We start from the raw sequence: 19183 nt of genomic DNA, 5'->3' as shown, positions 1-19183 counted from the left end.
CCCCTCTTTCCAATCCAAATAAAGGATCTCGACATGAATTGTGGACTGTCCCATTTCCCTCCATGGATGCTGCTGGACCCACTGGTGTTCCTGCAGCATCTTTGGGTGTTGTATCACCCTGTACCTAAGCTGATCCCACCAGCTAAGACCATCTGGCCTAACCATCTGTGTTTATGGTTGATCTACACTGCCTCAACTCCTGTGCTCTGCCAGTTCCCCATCACACTCGATCCTCGCTCTGGCTGACAAATGTATCCTTCGCTATAAAGTATCTAAGTAGGTTAAATCTCTTTAATGATTTGGACGCCACCATTCCCAGCGACAGAGAATTCCAAAGATGCGCCACTCAGGGAAGGCCCGTTGAAAATGGTGTCACAGGTAGATACTGTCCTAAGGAAAGCTCTGGGATCATTGGTCTTCATAAATCAAAGTATTCAGTACAGGAGATGAGTGTTGTGTTGAAGTTATATAAGACATTGGTGAGGCCTAATTTGGGGTCACCTACCTACAGGAGAGATGTCAACAAGATTTAGAAACATAGAAACCCTCAGCACAATACAGGTCCTTCACCCACAATGCTGTGCCAAACATGTACTCACTTTAGAAATTACTAGGCTTACCCATAGCCCTCTATTCTTCAAAGCTCCATGTACCCGTCCAAAAGTCTCTTAAAAGACCCTAGCGTATCCACCTCCACCAGCGTTGCCGGCAGCCCATTCCACGCTCACCACTCTCTGAGTAAAAAATTTACCCCTGACATCTCCTCTGTACCTACTCCCCAGCACCTTAAACCTATGGCAACCATTTCAGCCCTGGGGAAAAGCCTCTGACTATCCACACGATCAATGCCTCTCATCATCTTGTACCCCTTTATCAGGTCGCCTCTCATCCTCCGTCACTCCGAGGAGAAAAGGCCGAGTTCACTCAACCTATTCTCATAAGTCACGCTCCCCAATCCAGGCAACATCCTTGTAAATCTCCTCTGCACCCTTTCTATGGTTTCCACATCCTTTCTGTAGTGAGGCCACCAGAACTGAGCACAATACTCCAAGTGGGGTCTGACCAGGGTACTATATAGCTGCAACCTTACCTCTCGGTTCCTAAATTCAATTCCACAATTATTGAAGGCCAATGCACCGTACGCCTTCTTAACCACAGAGTCAACCTACGCAGCTGCTTTGAGCATCCTGTGTACTTAGACCCCCAGATCCCTCTGAGGCTCCACGCTACTGAGAGTCTTATCATTAATACTATATTCTGCCATCATATTTGATCTACCAAAATTAACCACTTCACACTTAACCATAGAACCATCTTATCTGGGTTGAACTCCATCTGCCACTTCTCAGCCCAATTTTGCATCCTATCAATGTCCCACTGTAACCTCTGACAGCCCTCCACACTATCCACAACACCTCCAATCTTTGTGTCATCAGCAAACTTACTAACCCATCCCTCCACTTTCTCGTCCAGGTCATTTATAAAAATCACAAAGAATAAGGGTCCCAGAACAGATCCCTGAGCCACACACTGGTGACCGACTGCCACGCAGAAAATGACCCGTCTACACCATTCTTTGCCTCTGTGAGAAAGCCAGTTCTCGATCCACAAAGCAATCCCATGCCTCCTTACTTTCTCAATAAGCCTTGCATAGGGTACCTTATCAAATGCCTTGCTGAAATCCATATACACTACATCTACTGCTCTTCCTTCATCCTCAAAAAATTCAATCAGGCTCGTAAGACACAACCTGCCCTTTACAAAGCCATGCTGACCACTCCTAATCATATTATACCTCACCAAATATCCATAACTCCTGCCTCTCAGGATCTTCTCCATCAGCTTACCGGGGTTGAAAGAGTACAGAAGGATGTTGCTGGGACGAGGACCTGAGTTGTAGGGAAAGGTTGAATAGGTTCAGACTTTATTCCCTAGAAGGTAAAAGATTGAGTGGAAATTTGATAAAGGTATACAAAATTTTGAGGCGTATAGATCGGGTAAATGCAAGCAGGCTTTTTCTACCGAGACTGGGTGGGACCTCAACCAGAGGTCAGTGGTTAAGGTGAAAGGTGAAATATTTAAGGGGAACATGAGGGGGGAGCTTCTTCACTCAGAGGGTGGTGAGAGTGTGGAGCGAGCTGCCAACACGTGGTGGGTGCAAGCTCGATTTCAATGTTTAAGAGTAGTTTGGACAGGTACAGGGATGGGAGGGCTGTGGTCCTGGTGTTTGCCTAACCTCTCCAGAAACACATACCACCTGACATCCTGCTGAACCTCATCTGCGCCCTCTGCAAAGCCTCTATATCCGTCCTGCATCGGGGCGAACACAGCCGTTCACAACACTGCCTCGTGCTGACGCCCAGAAGAGAGCCAAGCGTGGGCCGTGCTTTACATCGGAGCCTTTGTCTCTTGTCTGCCCCCGGAAAGCAAACTCATAAAAGTAACGACAATGCGAGAAATGTTTCTCCTCTGCCGTGTGATTAGACCAAAGGGCAGCATTGTTATGTTGCTGTTCCAGACACAATGTGGCGATTGTACACAAGCGGTCATAACATGCTAACGGCAGCAGAAAGTCCCCTCCCAGCAAAGAGCCCCTCTCATTCCGAGCATGACACCATCAGGTAGTCTGTGCCACGTTAAAGGAGACCAAATTTCCTTCACATCTTGAGAGAGATGCTCAGCGTTTTCTCATTTCCACCTTGACAACTCCCATTCAATCACTTCCACTGCCCCTTTGAGATCACTGCGTCAAAGAATGCCTCTTCTCTGCTTGAGTCCTTTGATAGAACATCACAGTATTGTACGGTCGTACCAACCGTGTAGACCATAAGTCAGCCCCATGTTCCCCTAAATCAGGGTTTCCCAACCGGGCCTCCACGATCCATGGCATGGGAACCCCAGCCCTAAGCCTTTCCAATTTCCTTTCCATAAACTTGTCCAGGTATATTCTGTGTTGTAACTCTACCCACTTCTACCACCTCCCCGGGCAGCTGGTTGCACATGGTCGCCCTCTGTGTGGGGAAAAACTTGCCCCTCACATCCCCTTTGAATGGTGCCCATCTCACTGTAAACCTACACCGAAGCAACACACACACACAATGCTGGAGGAACTCAGCAGGCCAGGCAGCGTCTGTGGAAAAGAGTACAGTCGACCCTTCAGCAGTTCATCCCTAATCAAAGTTCAAAGTAAATTTGTTATCAAACTATCTAAAACCCTGAGATTCATTTTGTTATGGCCAGACTCAGTAAATCCAATCATAGGATCACTGAAAGACCCAACACCAACTTGAGTGTCCAACCGGAGTGCAAACTGTCCAAATGCAAAAGAATAACTAAATAAGCATCAAGTATCGAGAACATGAGATGAAGAGTCCTTGAAAGTGAGTCCATGGGTTGTGGGAACATTTCATTGATGGAGCGAGTGAAGTTGAGTGAGGTTATCCTCACTGGTTCAGGAGCCTGATGGTTGAGGGGTAATAACTGTTCCTGAACCTGGTGGTGTTGGTCCTGAGGCTCCTGTACCTCCTTCCCGATGGAATCAGTTCAGAGTTGAGGTTATCCTCACTGGTTCAGGAGCCTGATGGTTGAGGGGTAATAACTGTTCCTGAACCTGGAGGTGTGGGACCTGAGGTTCCTTTACCTCCTTCCCGATGGAATCAGTTCAGAGTTGAGGTTATCCTCACTGGTTCAGGAGCCTGATGGTTGAGGGGTAATAACTGTTCCTGAACCTGGTGGTGTGGGACCTGAGGCTCCTGTACCTCCTTCCCGATGGAATCAGTTCAGAGTTGAGGTTATCCTCACTGGTTCAGGAGCCTGATGGTTGAGGGGTAATAACTGTTCCTGAACCTGGTGGTGTGGGACCTGAGGCTCCTCTACCTCCTTCCCGATGGAATCAGTTCAGAGTTGAGGTTATCCTCACTGGTTCAGGAGCCTGATGGTTGAGGGGTAATAACTGTCCCTGAACTTGGTGGTGTGGGACCTGAGGCTCCTGTACCTCCTTCCCGATGGAATCAGTTCAGAGTTGAGGTTATCCTCACTGGTTCAGGAGCCTGATGGTTGAGGGGTAATAACTGTTCCTGAACCTGGTGGTGTGGGACCAGAGGCTCCTGTACCTCCTTCCCGATGGAATCAGTTCAGAGTTGAGGTTATCCTCACTGGTTCAGGAGCCTGATGGTTGAGGGGTAATAACTGTTCCTGAACCTGGTGGTGTGGGACCAGAGGCTCCTGTACCTCCTTCCCGATGGAATCAGTTCAGAGTTGAGGTTATCCTCACTGGTTCAGGAACCTGATGGTTGAGGGGTAATAACTGTTCCTGAACCTGGTGGTGTGGGACCTGGGGCTCCTATACCTCCTTCCCGATGGAATCAGTTCAGAGTTGAGGTTATCCTCACTGGTTCAGGAGCCTGATGGTTGAGGGGTGATAACTGTTCCTGAACCTGGTGGTGTGGGACCCTAATGATAGATGCTGCTTTCCTTTGCCTGAAACATCAACTGTTTATTCATTTCCATGGATGACTGCTGACCTGCTGAGTTTCTCCAGCACTTTGTGTGGGTTGCTCTGAATTTCCATCATCTGAAGAATCTCCAGTGTTTAGAATACAGTAACTTGCAAAAGTCTTAGGCACACATATACAGCCAGGGTGCCTAAGACTTTTGCACAGTACTGTAGTAGTTTTATGTATCACACTGTTCTGCTGTCACAAAAAAAAACAAATTTCATGACGTGTGTGATGATAAACCTGATTCTGATCTGGGTCTCTATTGTGGACTGAGAGTGGGAAGGGGGCAGGGAGAGGGGAATCATGGTTGGGAAAAGGGGAAGGGAGAGGGGAGGGAGCGGGAAGCACCAGAGAGACATTCTGTAATGATCTATAAACCAATAGTTTGGAATCAAATGACCTTGCCTGGTGTCTCAGGGCTGGGTGTGTCTGTACCCGCCCCTGACACTCCTTCTCTGCCCCCTGTCTCACACCCCTCCTGTGGCGCTCCACCATCACCATCCCAACATCCTTTGCTCCCGCCAGACTTACAAACACTCCCTCTGCTCCACGTTGGTAAGCACAGTACTGTGCAAAAGTCCCAGGCACCCTGGCTGTATATATGTGCCTGAGGCCTGTCTGCTTGTTCAGAATCATTCTTCCTTCGTTGTTTCTGACTCTCGCATTCACCTCGCTGGGGATCACTAGAAGATTTATTACCCCTGTCCAACATCTTAGAGAATTGTGGTTTGGAAATGGCATTGAGTATTCGTAGGAGTTCTAGCAGTAGTCCAGACACTGTCAGCCCAGCACAGGGGATCCAAGTCAAAATCTTTACGTGAAACAGACCAGATTGACAGTGGTCCAGTGCCAAGCTTAAAACACAGGACCAACAACACAACACCAACACTTTAAAGGACAACAGTGCAGACAGCCATGAGTTACCAACGATTAGCAGAACCATCATGTGCAAACGTCAATAATCAAATGTGAATAAAAGTGAACATACAGTACTGTGCAGAAGTCTTAGGCACACGTAAAAAAACTCTAAAGCAAAGATACTTCCAAAAATAATGTAATGAAAAGTTTGTAAATCTCAAAAAGTACTATAAAGAGCAGTAAACAATAAAAAATCGAATCAATATTTGGTGTGACCATCTTTGTCTTTCAAACTGCACCAGTTATCGGGTGCACTGTCATGCAGTTTTATAAGAAAATCGGCTGGTCGATTCTTCCAAGCATCTTGGAGAACTTGCCACACTTTGGCCTTCTCACTTGCTTCTGCCTCTCCAGGTAGTCCAAGACAGTCTCGATGATGTTGAGATGGGGGTTCTGTGGAAAACACCATCTGAAACCATGTAAAAAATCTAGAGTGCCTAAGACTTTTGCACAGTACTGATGTCCTGGGGTTTTCATGCATTTCCCTCTCTAGAGTTTACAGAGAATGGAGCAAAAAGCAAAAAAACCATCCAGTGAGGGGCAGTTCTGTGGGTAAAAACATCTCGTTAATGAGAGAGGTCAGAGGAGAATGGCCAGACTGGTTCAAGCTAACAGGAAGGTGACAGTAACTCAGTTACCCACACGTTACAACGGTGGTGTGCAGAAGAGCATCTCAGAACACACAACACGTCAAACCTTGAAGTGGATGGGCTACAGCAGCAGGTCCACAAATGTACAGTCAGTGTGCACTAAAGTCTTGTGTCTCCCTTACTGAATATTAACGCTGCTTCTATCCGGAGACTGTGCTGTAGTCTGGATCAAGAGTTCTGCTTTGCATGGTTCTTAGAGACTCTTTAAAACTACGTTCTGGTTCTAAATCTCACCCACCTACCACTTGCTGATGTCTATACCCCTTGGTTCTCAATCCCAGCCTGTCTCCCACTCGGTGATGTCCATACCCCTTGGTTCTCAATCCCACCTGTCTCCCGCTCGGTGATGTCCATACCCCTTGGTTCTCAATCCCAGCCTGTCTGCCACTCGGTGATGTCCATACCCCTTGGTTCTCAATCCCACCTGTCTCCTACTCAGTGATGACAATACCCCTTGGTTCTCAATCCCACCTGTCTCCCACTCGGTGATGACAATACCCCTTGGTTCTCAAACCCAGCCTGTCTCCCACTCGGTGATGTCCATACCCCTTGGTTCTCAATCCCAGCCTGTCTCCCGCTCGGTGATGTCCATACCCCTTGGTTCTCAATCCCACCTGTCTCCCACTCGGTGATGACAATACCCCTTGGTTCTCAATCCCAGCCTGTCTCCCACTCGGTGATGACAATACCCCTTGGTTCTCAATCCCAGCCTGTCTCCCACTCGGTGATGTCCATACCCCTTGGTTCTCAAACCCAGCCTGTCTCCCGCTCCGGTGATGACAATACCCCTTGGTTCTCAATCCCACTGTCTCCCACTCAGTGGGGGGGGGGGGGGGGGGGGGGGGGGAGGGGGGTGTCCATACCCTTGGTTCTCAATCCCAGCCTGTCTCCCACTCGGTGATGACAATACCCCTTGGTTCTCAATCCCAGCCTGTCTCCCACTCGGTGATGACAATACCCCTTGGTTCTCAATCCCAGCCTGTCTCCCACTCGGTGATGTCCATACCCCTTGGTTCTCAATCCCACCTGTCTCCCACTCAGTGATGTCCATACCACTTGGTTCTCAATCCCAGCCTGTCTCCTACTCAGTGATGACAATACCCCTTGGTTCTCAATCCCAGCCTGTCTCCCACTCGGTGATGTCCATACCCCTTGGTTCTCAATCCCAGCCTGTCTCCCACTCGGTGATGACAATACCCCTTGGTTCTCAAACCCAGCCTGTCTCCCACTCGGTGATGACAATACCCCTTGGTTCTCAATCCCACCTGTCTCCCGCTCGGTGATGTCCATACCCCTTGGTTCTCAATCCCAGCCTGTCTCCCACTCGGTGATGTCCATACCCCTTGGTTCTCAATCCCAGCCTGTCTCCCACTCGGTGATGTCCATACCCCTTGGTTCTCAAACCCAGCCTGTCTCCCACTCGGTGATGTCCATACCCCTTGGTTCTCAATCCCAGCCTGTCTCCCACTCGGTGATGTCCATACCCCTTGGTTCTCAATCCCACCTGTCTCCCACTCAGTGATGTCCATACCACTTGGTTCTCAATCCCAGCCTGTCTCCTACTCAGTGATGTCCATACCCCTTGGTTCTCAATCCCAGCCTGTCTCCCACTCGGTGATGTCCATACCCCTTGGTTCTCAAACCCAGCCTGTCTCCCACTCGGTGATGTCCATACCCCTTGGTTCTCAATCCCACCTGTCTCCCGCTCGGTGATGTCCATACCCCTTGGTTCTCAAACCCAGCCTGTCTCCCACTCGGTGATGACAATACCCCTTGGTTCTCAATCCCAGCCTGTCTCCCACTCGGTGATGACAATACCCCTTGGTTCTCAATCCCACCTGTCTCCCGCTCGGTGATGTCCATACCCCTTGGTTCTCAAACCCAGCCTGTCTCCCACTCGGTGATGTCCATACCCCTTGGTTCTCAATCCCACCTGTCTCCCACTCGGTGATGTCCATACCCCTTGGTTCTCAATCCCAGCCTGTCTCCCACTCGGTGATGTCCATACCCCTTGGTTCTCAATCCCACCTGTCTCCCACTCGGTGATGACAATACCCCTTGGTTCTCAATCCCACCTGTCTCCCACTCGGTGATGTTGATGCTCCTTGTCTATACGATAACTGTCTGTGTTGGTCTGTCTCTCAGGCTACTGGGGGTAGACAAGGTGATCAACTACGCGCTGACCGAGTGGCTGCTTGACATCCGGAAGAACCAGTTGCCGGGAATTCTCGGAGGTGTGGGGCCCATGCACTCAGTGGTACAACTGTGTAAGTTAACGATGCCGAGCAGAACAGTTCAGTCATGACGTCTGTTTTTCTTTTCGCCCCAGGTTTATCATCACTGACGTACGGTGTTGGGAGAAATGTAGACCCCAAGACCATAGGCACAGCAAACCCAATGGGCTAAGTGGCCTAATTCTGCCCCTATATCTTACGAATTGAGGGGAACTAGGCCATTTGGCCCATCTAGTCTGTTCTGCCATTGGTGGGACATCGAAAGTAGGTTTTAACTCAGAGAGTGGTGGAGTTGCCAAGGGTGGTGGTAGGGGTATAAAGTCTCAGATAGGGGGCATGTGGCATTGGCAGAGTAGTTGAGTTACTGGACCAGTAATTGGAGCAATCCAATTAAATCCCTCCCTGCCATTCACAAAGAGCAAGTTAGAATACGGGGCCTGAATGCAGATGTTTCGAGCAGGAACAAGGCAAAACTGGATCAAATTATGGGCAGGCACTGTAGCCGAGCACTGAGTGTAACTGCCCTGAGTGGGTTTCCTCCAGGTGCTCACTCCCACTGTAAACTGCCCCTTCAGTGCATGGGGGAAGCTTAGAATCTGGGAACGTGGCCAAGTAAAGTGGGGTGGCTGTGATGGTCAGCATGGACTCGATGGGCCAAAGGGCCTACGCTGTGTGCTCTGTAAAGCCAGTTGCTTTGCGGCTTTCTTTGCACTTCAGTTGCTTGTCAGTCTTTGTGTGTTGCCTTTCGTTGATTCAGTTCTATTTCTTTGTTCTCCCGTGAATGCCCAGGTGCAAATGAACCGCAGGGTGGGGATTGTCTCTACCAGAGGAGGTGTGAGGTGCTCCTTCCCTCCGCCGGCCTGCAGGTCACCCTCGGGCGAGGTGGGGATAGTCTCTACCAGAGGAGGTGTGAGCACCCTCGGGCAAGGTGTAGCTCCTGTTTCACCCCCGATCGGGGTGAGGTGAACCCGTGGGAGCAGGTGGTGGACGGTCGTACGAGCAGCCGGTGCAGATCACAAGTCCTGGCTATGTGACCACTGACACCAGGCAGACAATCTCTGAAGGGTATTGATAATGGCTGGGGTCACCCGTCTTGTAAAGACGCGGCCCAGAAGGCGGCAATGGCAAACCACTTGTGTAGAAAAACTCAGCAAGAGCGATTGTGGAAAGACCCTGATCACCCATGTCATCAGGACACGGCACAGAATGATGATGATAAATTTACTTTGACCTTTGCATCAGTAACCAGTCTCTCCTGCCACAGTTCACGGCCTCCGGGACCTCTTCTGGCTACCGATTGAACAGTACCGGAAGGATGGGCGGATCATCCGCGGGCTCCAGCGCGGTGCGGCGTCCTTCGGAACCTCCACCGCCTCGGCGGCTTTGGAGCTGAGTAACCGGCTGGTGCAAGCTATCCAGGTCAGACTGTCCTTGACTCTCCTCATTCAGGCCTCTCGTACAGTACTCTGCCAAACTCTTCCTGCACGTTTACAGCTAGCACAGTCCTGTACTCGTCAGCGTGGAGCCGAGAGCGAGTTCCTGAATCTGGCAGGAGCAAAGGATGTTGGGAATGGTGAGGGTGGAGCGCCGCGGGACAGGGGGCAGAGAAGGAGTGACAGGAGTGGGTACAGACACACCCAGCCCTGAGACACCAGGCAAGGTCATCTGATTCCAAACAATCGGTTTATTGATCATGACAGAATGTCTCTCTGGTGCTTCCCGCTCCCTCCCCTCTCCCTTCCCTTTTCCCAACCTTGATTCCCCTCTCCCTGCCCCCTTCCCACTCTCAGTCCACAACAGAGACCCAGATCAGAATCAGGTTTATCATCACTCACACACGTCAGGGAATTTGTTCTTTTTGCGGCAGCAGTACAGTGCGATACATAAAATTACTACATAAGCACATAAGACTTTTGCACAGTCTGGTATGTTATAGAACATAGATCAGTACAACAGATTAGAGATCTGTCAGCCCAGACCTATAATTACCAACTCCACAATTAATCTAACACCTCCCTCTATGCAGTCCATATGCACCATTTCCCTTCATCCACGTGCCTGTCTAAGAGTGTCTTAAACAGTGAAATTGTGGGTAGTGAGAGAGGGTTATTTCAGTAACAGCGGCAAGTCCAGTGGAATTAGCAGTAAGACCAGCTTTCAATAGGGAGGTGGGAACACTTAACACAAGAGATTCCGCAGATGCTGGAAATCTAAAGCAACACACAAAATGCTGGAGGAACTCAGCAGGTTAGGCAGCATCTATGGAAATGAATACACAGTCGACGTTTCGAGCCGAGACCCTTCATCGGGATGAAAACGTAGGGGGGAGGGGAAGGAGGACAGCCAGAAGTTGATGGGTGAAGCCAGGTGAGTGGGAAAGGTAAAGGACTGGAGAGGAGAGTAGACCGAAGGAGGAGGGAACTGGGAGGTGACAGGCCGGTGAGTGGGAAAGGTAAAGGACTGGAGAGGGGAGGAGAGTGGACCGTGGGTGAAAGGGAAGGAGGACACTGGGAGGTGACAGGCAGGTGAGTGGGAAAGGTAAAGGACTGGAGAGGGGAGGAGAGTGGACTGTGGGTGAAAGGGAAGGAGGACACTGGAAGGTGACAGGCAGGGGAGTGGGGAAGGTAAAGGACTGGAGAGGGGAGGAGAGTGGACCGTGGGTGAAAGGGAAGGAGGACACTGGGAGGTGACAGGCCGGTGAGTGGGGAAGGTAAAGGACTGGAGAGGAGAGGAGAGTGGACCGTGGGTGAAAGGGGAGGAGGAGGACACTGGGAGGTGACAGGCAGGTGAGTGGGGAAGGTAAAGGACTGGAGAGGAGAGGAGAGTGGACCGTGGGTGAAAGGGAAGGAGGACACTGGGAGGTGACAGGCCGGTGAGTGGGAAAGGTAAAGGACTGGAGAGGGGAGGAGAGTGGACCGTGGGTGAAAGGGAAGGAGGAGGACACTGGGAGGTGCAGGCCGGTGAGTGGGGAATGTAAAGGACTGGAGAGGAGAGGAGAGTGGACTGTGGGTGAAAGGGAAGGAGGAGGACACTGGGAGGTGACAGGCCGGTGAGTGGGAAAGGTAAAGGACTGGAGAGGGGAGGAGAGTGGACCGTGGGTGAAAGGGAAGGAGGAGGGCACTGGGAGGTGACAGGCCGGTGAGTGGGGAATGTAAAGGACTGGAGAGGGGAGGAGAGTGGACCGTGGATGAAAGGGAAGGAGGAGGACACTGGGAGGTGACAGGCCGGAGAGTGGGAAAGGTAAAGGACTGGAGAGGGGAGGAGAGTGGACCGTGGATGAAAGGGAAGGAGGACACTGGGAGGTGACAGGCCGGTGAGTGGGGAATGTAAAGGACTGGAGAGGGGAGGAGTGGACCATGGGTGAAAAGGAAGGACGACACTGGGAGGTGACAGGCCGGTGAGTGGGAAAGGTAAAGGACTGGAGAGGAGAGGAGAGTGGACCGTGGGTGAAACGGAAGGAGGAGGACACTGGGAGGTGACAGGCCGGTGAGTGGGAAAGGTAAAGGACTGGAGAGGGGAGGAGAGTGGACCGTGGGTGAAAGGGAAGGAGGACACTGGGAGGTGACAGGCAGGTGAGTGGGGAATGTAAAGGACTGGAGAGGGGAGGAGAGTGGACTGTGGGTGAAAGGGAAGGAGGACACTGGGAGGTGACAGGCCGGTGAGTGGGGAATGTAAAGGACTGGAGAGGAGAGGAGAGTGGACCGTGGGTGAAAGGGAAGGAGAAGGACACTGGGAGGTGACAGGCCGGTGAGTGGGGAATGTAAAGGACTGGAGAGGGGAGGAGAGTGGACTGTGGGTGAAAGGGAAGGAGGACACTGGGAGGTGACAGGCCGGTGAGTGGGACAGGTAAAGGACTGGAGAGGGGAGGAGAGTGGACTGTGGGTGAAAGGGAAGGAGGACACTGGGAGGTGACAGGCCGGTGAGTGGGGAATGTAAAGGACTGGAGAGGAGAGGAGAGTGGACCGTGGGTGAAAGGGAAGGAGGAGGACACTGGGAGGTGACAGGCCGGTGAGTGGGAAAGGTAAAGGACTGGAGAGGAGAGGAGATGGACCGTGGGTGAAAGGGAAGGAAGTCACTGGGAGGTGACAGGCCGGTGAGTGGGAAAGGTAAAGGACTGGAGAGGAGAGGAGAGTGGACCGTGGGTGAAAGGGGAGGAGGAGGACACTGGGAGGTGACAGGCCGGTGAGTGGGAAAGGTAAAGGACTGGAGAGGGGAGGAGAGTGGACAGTGGGTGAAAGGGAAGGAGGAGGACACTGGGAGGTGACAGGCAGGGGAGTGGGGAAGGTAAAGGACTGGAGAGGAGAGGAGAGTGGACTGTGGGTGAAAGGGAAGGAGGACACTGGGAGGTGATAGGCAGGTGAGTGGGAAAGGTAAAGGACTGGAGAGGGGAGGAGAGTGGACCGTGGGTGAAAGGGAAGGAGGACACTGGGAGGTGACAGGCCGGTGAGTGGGGAATGTAAAGGACTGGAGAGGAGAGGAGAGTGGACCGTGGGTGAAAGGGAAGGAGGACACTGGGAAATGACAGGCCGGTGAGTAGGGAATGTAAAGAGCTGGAGAGGAGAGGAGAGTGGACCGTGGGTGAAAGGGAAGGAGGACACTGGGAGGTGACAGGCCGGTGAGTGGGGAAGGTAAAGGACTGGGGAGGAGAGGAGAGTGGACCGTGGGTGAAAGGGGAGGAGGAGGGCACTGGGAGGTGACAGGCCGGTGAGTGGGAAAGGTAAAGGACTGGAGAGGAGAGGAGAGTGGACCGTGGGTGAAAGGGGAGGAGGAGGACACTGGGAGGTGACAGGCCGGTGAGTGGGAAAGGTAAAGGACTGGAGAGGAGAGGAGAGTGGACCGTGGGTGAAAGGGAAGGAGGAGGACACTGGGAGGTGACAGGCCGGTGAGTGGGGAATGTAAAGGACTGGAGAGGAGAGGAGAGTGGACTGTGGGTGAAAGGGAAGGAGGAGGACACTGGGAGGTGACAGGCCGGTGAGTGGGAAAGGTAAAGGACTGGAGAGGGGAGGAGAGTGGACCGTGGGTGAAAGGGAAGGAGGAGGGCACTGGGAGGTGACAGGCCGGTGAGTGGGGAATGTAAAGGACTGGAGAGGGGAGGAGAGTGGACTGTGGGTGAAAGGGAAGGAGGAGGACACTGGGAGGTGACAGGCCGGTGAGTGGGGAATGTAAAGGACTGGAGAGGGGAGGAGTGGACCATGGGTGAAAAGGAAGGAGGACACTGGGAGGTGACAGGCCGGTGAGTGGGAAAGGTAAAGGACTGGAGAGGAGAGGAGAGTGGACCGTGGGTGAAACGGAAGGAGGAGGACACTGGGAGGTGACAGGCCGGTGAGTGGGAAAGGTAAAGGACTGGAGAGGGGAGGAGAGTGGACCGTGGGTGAAAGGGAAGGAGGACACTGGGAGGTGACAGGCAGGTGAGTGGGGAATGTAAAGGACTGGAGAGGGGAGGAGAGTGGACTGTGGGTGAAAGGGAAGGAGGACACTGGGAGGTGACAGGCCGGTGAGTGGGGAATGTAAAGGACTGGAGAGGAGAGGAGAGTGGACCGTGGGTGAAAGGGAAGGAGAAGGACACTGGGAGGTGACAGGCCGGTGAGTGGGGAATGTAAAGGACTGGAGAGGGGAGGAGAGTGGACTGTGGGTGAAAGGGAAGGAGGACACTGGGAGGTGACAGGCCGGTGAGTGGGACAGGTAAAGGACTGGAGAGGGGAGGAGAGTGGACTGTGGGTGAAAGGGAAGGAGGACACTGGGAGGTGACAGGCCGGTGAGTGGGGAATGTAAAGGACTGGAGAGGAGAGGAGAGTGGACCGTGGGTGAAAGGGAAGGAGGAGGACACTGGGAGGTGACAGGCCGGTGAGTGGGAAAGGTAAAGGACTGGAGAGGAGAGGAGATGGACCGTGGGTGAAAGGGAAGGAAGTCACTGGGAGGTGACAGGCCGGTGAGTGGGAAAGGTAAAGGACTGGAGAGGAGAGGAGAGTGGACCGTGGGTGAAAGGGGAGGAGGAGGACACTGGGAGGTGACAGGCCGGTGAGTGGGAAAGGTAAAGGACTGGAGAGGGGAGGAGAGTGGACAGTGGGTGAAAGGGAAGGAGGAGGACACTGGGAGGTGACAGGCAGGGGAGTGGGGAAGGTAAAGGACTGGAGAGGAGAGGAGAGTGGACTGTGGGTGAAAGGGAAGGAGGACACTGGGAGGTGATAGGCAGGTGAGTGGGAAAGGTAAAGGACTGGAGAGGGGAGGAGAGTGGACCGTGGGTGAAAGGGAAGGAGGACACTGGGAGGTGACAGGCCGGTGAGTGGGAAAGGTAAAGGACTGGAGAGGGGAGGAGAGTGGACCGTGGGTGAAAGGGAAGGAGGACACTGGGAGGTGACAGGCCGGTGAGTGGGGAATGTAAAGGACTGGAGAGGAGAGGAGAGTGGACCGTGGGTGAAAGGGAAGGAGGACACTGGGAAATGACAGGCCGGTGAGTAGGGAATGTAAAGAGCTGGAGAGGAGAGGAGAGTGGACCGTGGGTGAAAGGGAAGGAGGACACTGGGAGGTGACAGGCCGGTGAGTGGGAAAGGTAAAGGACTGGAGAGGAGAGGAGATGGACCGTGGGTGAAAGGGAAGGAGGACACTGGGAGGTGACAGGCCGGTGAGTGGGGAATGTAAAGGACTGGAGAGGAGAGGAGAGTGGACCGTGGGTGAAAGGGGAGGAGGAGGGCACTGGGAGGTGACAGGCAGGTAAGAAGAGGTAAGAGGCCAGAATGGGGAATAGGAGAAGGAAGGGGAGGAACATTTTTTACCACAAGGAGAAATCGATGTTTACGTCATCAGGTTGAAGGCTCCTCAACCCTAAGGGAGGCCTAATCTTGGCACAAGTTGAGGCCATGGGGTGACATCTTGGAACAGGAATGGGAATCAGGAAACATCTGTGGCAAGGGGGGAGTGGGGTGGGACTAACGGGGGCATCAAGACAGGGAGGGAGTGTAAATTGTGTGAAGTTATCGGTGTATGAGGTGCAAAGCTCTGATACTCGGTTTATTGACATGGACCATGCCAGCCCAATCACTGAGCCAACTTCAGCCTCAGTTACTCCCCTCCACGCTGATGAGGACAGTTACAGCTTCTGCACTTTACGCGTCCTCACACTGTGCCCCTCAACGCAGGCTACCGCGGAGACTGTGTACGACATCTTGTCTCCGACGCCACCGGTGACCAAGGCAATCATGGACCAGAAGTATCTGAAGAGGTACAGGAGAATACAACAGCCAGCGGACCTCCGAGAGGGCGTTGCCAAAGCTTACGACACCGTCCGAGAGGTAGGCTGCATGGGGCTGGAGGTGGGGGTTGTCTCTGTGGTCACGTTCCTCGCTACCTCCTGTACCTAAAAATAGTGGCCACTGAGTGGGTGTACGTTCATGGTCTCTGCTGCTGTGGCCCATCCAATTGGCAAGTTTCGACGTGTTGTGTGTTCAGAGATGCTCTTCTGCACACCACTGTTGTAACGTGTGGGCATCTGAGTGACTGTCAGCGTGACCCAGTCTGATCTCCCCCAGCCTCCTCTTTTGTCCGATCTCCCTCAACCTCCACTTGTGTCTGATCTCCCTCAACCTGCTCTTCTGTATAGTAACTACCTGAACCTCGATCTAATTGGCCAATTATGTGGCAGCAACTCGATGCATAAAAGCATGCAGACGTCGTCAAGTGCTTCAGTTGTTGTTCAGATCAAACGGCAGAATGGGGAAGAAATGTGACTGTGACCCTGGAATGATTGTTGGTGCCAGATGGGGTGGTTTGAGTATCTCAAAAACTGCTTTTCACACACAACCGTCTCTAGGCTTTATAGAAAATAGGGCAAAAATTTAAGAAAACATTCAGTGAGTGGCAGCTTTGTTAACGAGAGAGGTCAGAGGAGAATGGCCAGACTGGTTCACGCTGACAGTAACTCAAATAACCACACATTACAACAGTGGTCGGCAGAGGAGCATCTGTGAACACACAACACGTCGAAACTTGAAATGGAGGGGCCACAGCAGCAGAGACCCCTCGGGGTTCTGCTCCTCTACCACTGAGTGCCTGCACAGGACTGTGCAAAAGTCTTAGGCACTTTATTGACAGGGTGCCCAAGACTATTACACATTACTGTATATTGGTTAACGTAGGAAGGTGGTTGGGAAACAATTGAGAGTAGCTGGCTTTGTCGTATTCAGTGTTATCTGGTAACTGGAAAGCCATTTACTGTACAGTTGATTCGTTCCTTATGTGCCACGTCATTGTGACATCATCATCATGTGCCAGGTCCTTGCGATGTGGGCGATCACCGTCTTTCCATCCATGATTGTTCTGGCCAAATCTTTCTACAGAAGTGGTTTGCCATTGCCACCTTGCGGGCAGTGTCTTTACAAGAGGGGTGACCCCAGCCATTCTCAATACCTTCAGTGATTGTCTGCCTGGTGCCAGTGATCGACACCGGCTGCTCGTACGACCGTCCACCACCTGCTCCCACGGCTTCATGTCACCCTGATCGGGGGCTAAGCAGGAGCTACACCTTGCCTGAGGGTGACCTGCAGGCCAGCAGAGGGAAGGAGCCCCTCACACCTCCACACCCTCATCCCGCATACTATATGTATGTTACGTGGCCCAGAATTTTGCATGGTACTGTATGTCGATTGATAATTTTACTTTGTCTTTGATAAACGAGCAGGCGTTGGGGGACCAAATGGCCTCATCTTGCTCCTGTTTTCTTAGAGGAAGGCAAAGGCCTTGAGAAGGCAGCAAAGAACCAGGCCGCTGGCCATTCGCAGCATCTTCTCATCCCCTGCTCTCTTTCCAGGGTGTCATCGACACAGCGCAGACCATCTGTGACGTGGCCACCAGGGGACACGAGCAGAAGGGAATCACAGGAGCCGTGGGAGGAGTCCTGAGGCAGATCCCGCCCACCGTGGTCAAGCCGCTCATCGTGGCCTCGGAGGCCACCTCCAACCTCCTGGGGGGCATGCGTAACCAAATCAAGCCGGACGCTCGCAAGGAGGAAAGCCTGAAGTGGCGCACGGACGAGGCTCACGAGTAGCCTGCTAACTCTGCCAGCCCTTCTGTCTGCCCTCCCGTTTCTAAAACGCAGAGTCAACCTTGTCAGCTAAACAGAAAAAGTGCCATTAGCTTCTGCGTTCTGTCAGCAGCAAAGGTGGACGCAGAGATAGACGCTGTACGCGCAGAGTAATTCATCGCCGGGTCGTGTGCGATGATGTCGGGAGAGCAGGAGTGGTTTTCCCCACCACCCGGCACGCCACGGGCCCTGCAAGTGTACAGACCCGTGTTTCCCTCCCCCTCCCAGGTGTGTGTGTGTATGTGCGTGTGAATGTGTACGAGCGTTCGGCAGGAGTGTTATACGGGGGAAGAGATAAAGAAGAATTGGGGGAATTTTCACCACAGCTCCTGTGCTTGGCATAATAGGGGTGGGTACAAAATAAATTCATAAAATCTATAAATTAATCAAAGGTCATTGTAATTTCAGAGAATTATTTTGTGTCATTCTCCTGTTTCTTTCTTTTCTGGGTGTTGGGGAGCAGAGCACTTTCCCGATGAATGTACGTGTTCCCGCGGGGAATTTGGGAATGAATGGTCTTTACGGCCGCTGACCATGAGATCTCCCTGCCCTGAGCAGTCGAGCTGGAAACAGCTGCTTGAGCGAGGACCAGAGTGACCATGTAGGGCCGTGGTTCCTGCTGGAGATCGGGGCCGGGTCCTTGGGCCAGCAGTGGGTCTTCCTGATCGTTGTTAAGAGACTGCTGAAAGAACAGCGGGCCAAGCAGCATCTGTGGAGGGGGAGGCTGGAAGAACTGCTGAGGTTTCGGGTCCAGACTCCACTTCAAGTTCTCTTTCAGGTTGCCGGTTACACCGGATTTCAGGGTCTCCTTTCTTATTGTCAACCCCGAGATTCATTTTCCTGTGGATGTGCTCAGTAAGTAATAACCAGAATAGAATCATTGAAAGAACACAAACGCCTGTCCGTTCAGCCAGTGTGTGAAGCAAAACGAACTGCAAATACAAAATGAAAGAATTAATAGCAAATATGCAATGGATACTGAGAAATGAGATGAAGAGTCTTTGAAAGTGGTTTTAGTGAAGGGGCAAGTGGTTCAGGAGCCTGACGGTTGAGGGGTAATAACTGTTCCTGAGCCTGGTGGTGTGGGACCTGAGGCTCCTGCACCTCCTTCCCGATGGAATCAGTTCAGAGTTGAGGTTATCCTCACTGGTTCAGGAGCCTGATGGTTGAGGGGTAATAACTGTTCCTGAGCCTGGTGGTGTGGGACCTGAGGCTCCTGCACCTCCTTCCCGATGGAATCAGTTCAGAGTTGAGGTTATCCTCACTGGTTCAGGAGCCTGATGGTTGAGGGGTAATAACTGTTCCTGAACCTGGTGGTGTGGGACCTGAGGCTCCTGTACCTCCTTCCCGATGGAATCAGTTCAGAGTTGAGGTTATCCCCTCTAGTTCAGGAGCCTGATGGTTGAGGGTAATAACTGTTCCTGAACCTGGTGGTGTGGGACCAGAGGCTCCTGTACCTCCTTCCCGATGGAATCAGTGAGAAGAGAGCAGGTCCTGGGTGGTGGGGTTCCCTGATGGTGGATGCTGCTTTCCTGTGACAGTGTTTCGTGTCGATATGCTCAATGGTGGGGAGGGCTTTACCCATGAAGGACTGGGCTGTATCCACAACTCTTTGTAGGATTTTACCGTTCAAAGGCATCAGTGTTTCCGTACCAGGCCATCAATATACTATCCACTGCACGTCTATAGAAGTTTGTCAAAGCCGTGGAGGTTCTGCATGCTGCCTTCGTAGTTTCACTTGGATGAAATGATAACACCAAGGAATTTGATGCTCTGATGTGGACCTCAGGATTCCTTCTTCTAAAA

General features: G+C 52.3%; 1 protein-coding gene across 1 annotated transcript in view; it reads left to right on the top strand.

The window, feature by feature from the left end:
* atg2a (autophagy related 2A) overlaps positions 1-17776 on the top strand; it is a 464956-nt gene extending 447180 nt beyond the window's left edge. Inside the window, exons 38-41 of the mRNA XM_059954818.1 lie at positions 8077-8334; positions 9566-9720; positions 15438-15590; positions 17105-17776. Coding sequence (XP_059810801.1) covers positions 8077-8334; positions 9566-9720; positions 15438-15590; positions 17105-17341 — 803 coding nt within the window. The 3' untranslated portion in view covers positions 17342-17776. The remainder of the gene's footprint in view (positions 1-8076; positions 8335-9565; positions 9721-15437; positions 15591-17104) is intronic.
* Positions 17777-19183: the final 1407 nt, after the last annotated feature.

The sequence above is a fragment of the Hypanus sabinus genome, chromosome 31, assembly GCF_030144855.1.
Source record: "Hypanus sabinus isolate sHypSab1 chromosome 31, sHypSab1.hap1, whole genome shotgun sequence".
NCBI classification, from domain to species: domain Eukaryota; kingdom Metazoa; phylum Chordata; class Chondrichthyes; order Myliobatiformes; family Dasyatidae; genus Hypanus; species Hypanus sabinus.
Note: the sequence above shows the minus strand (reverse complement) of the source record. Positions and strands in the feature narration are given on the sequence as shown.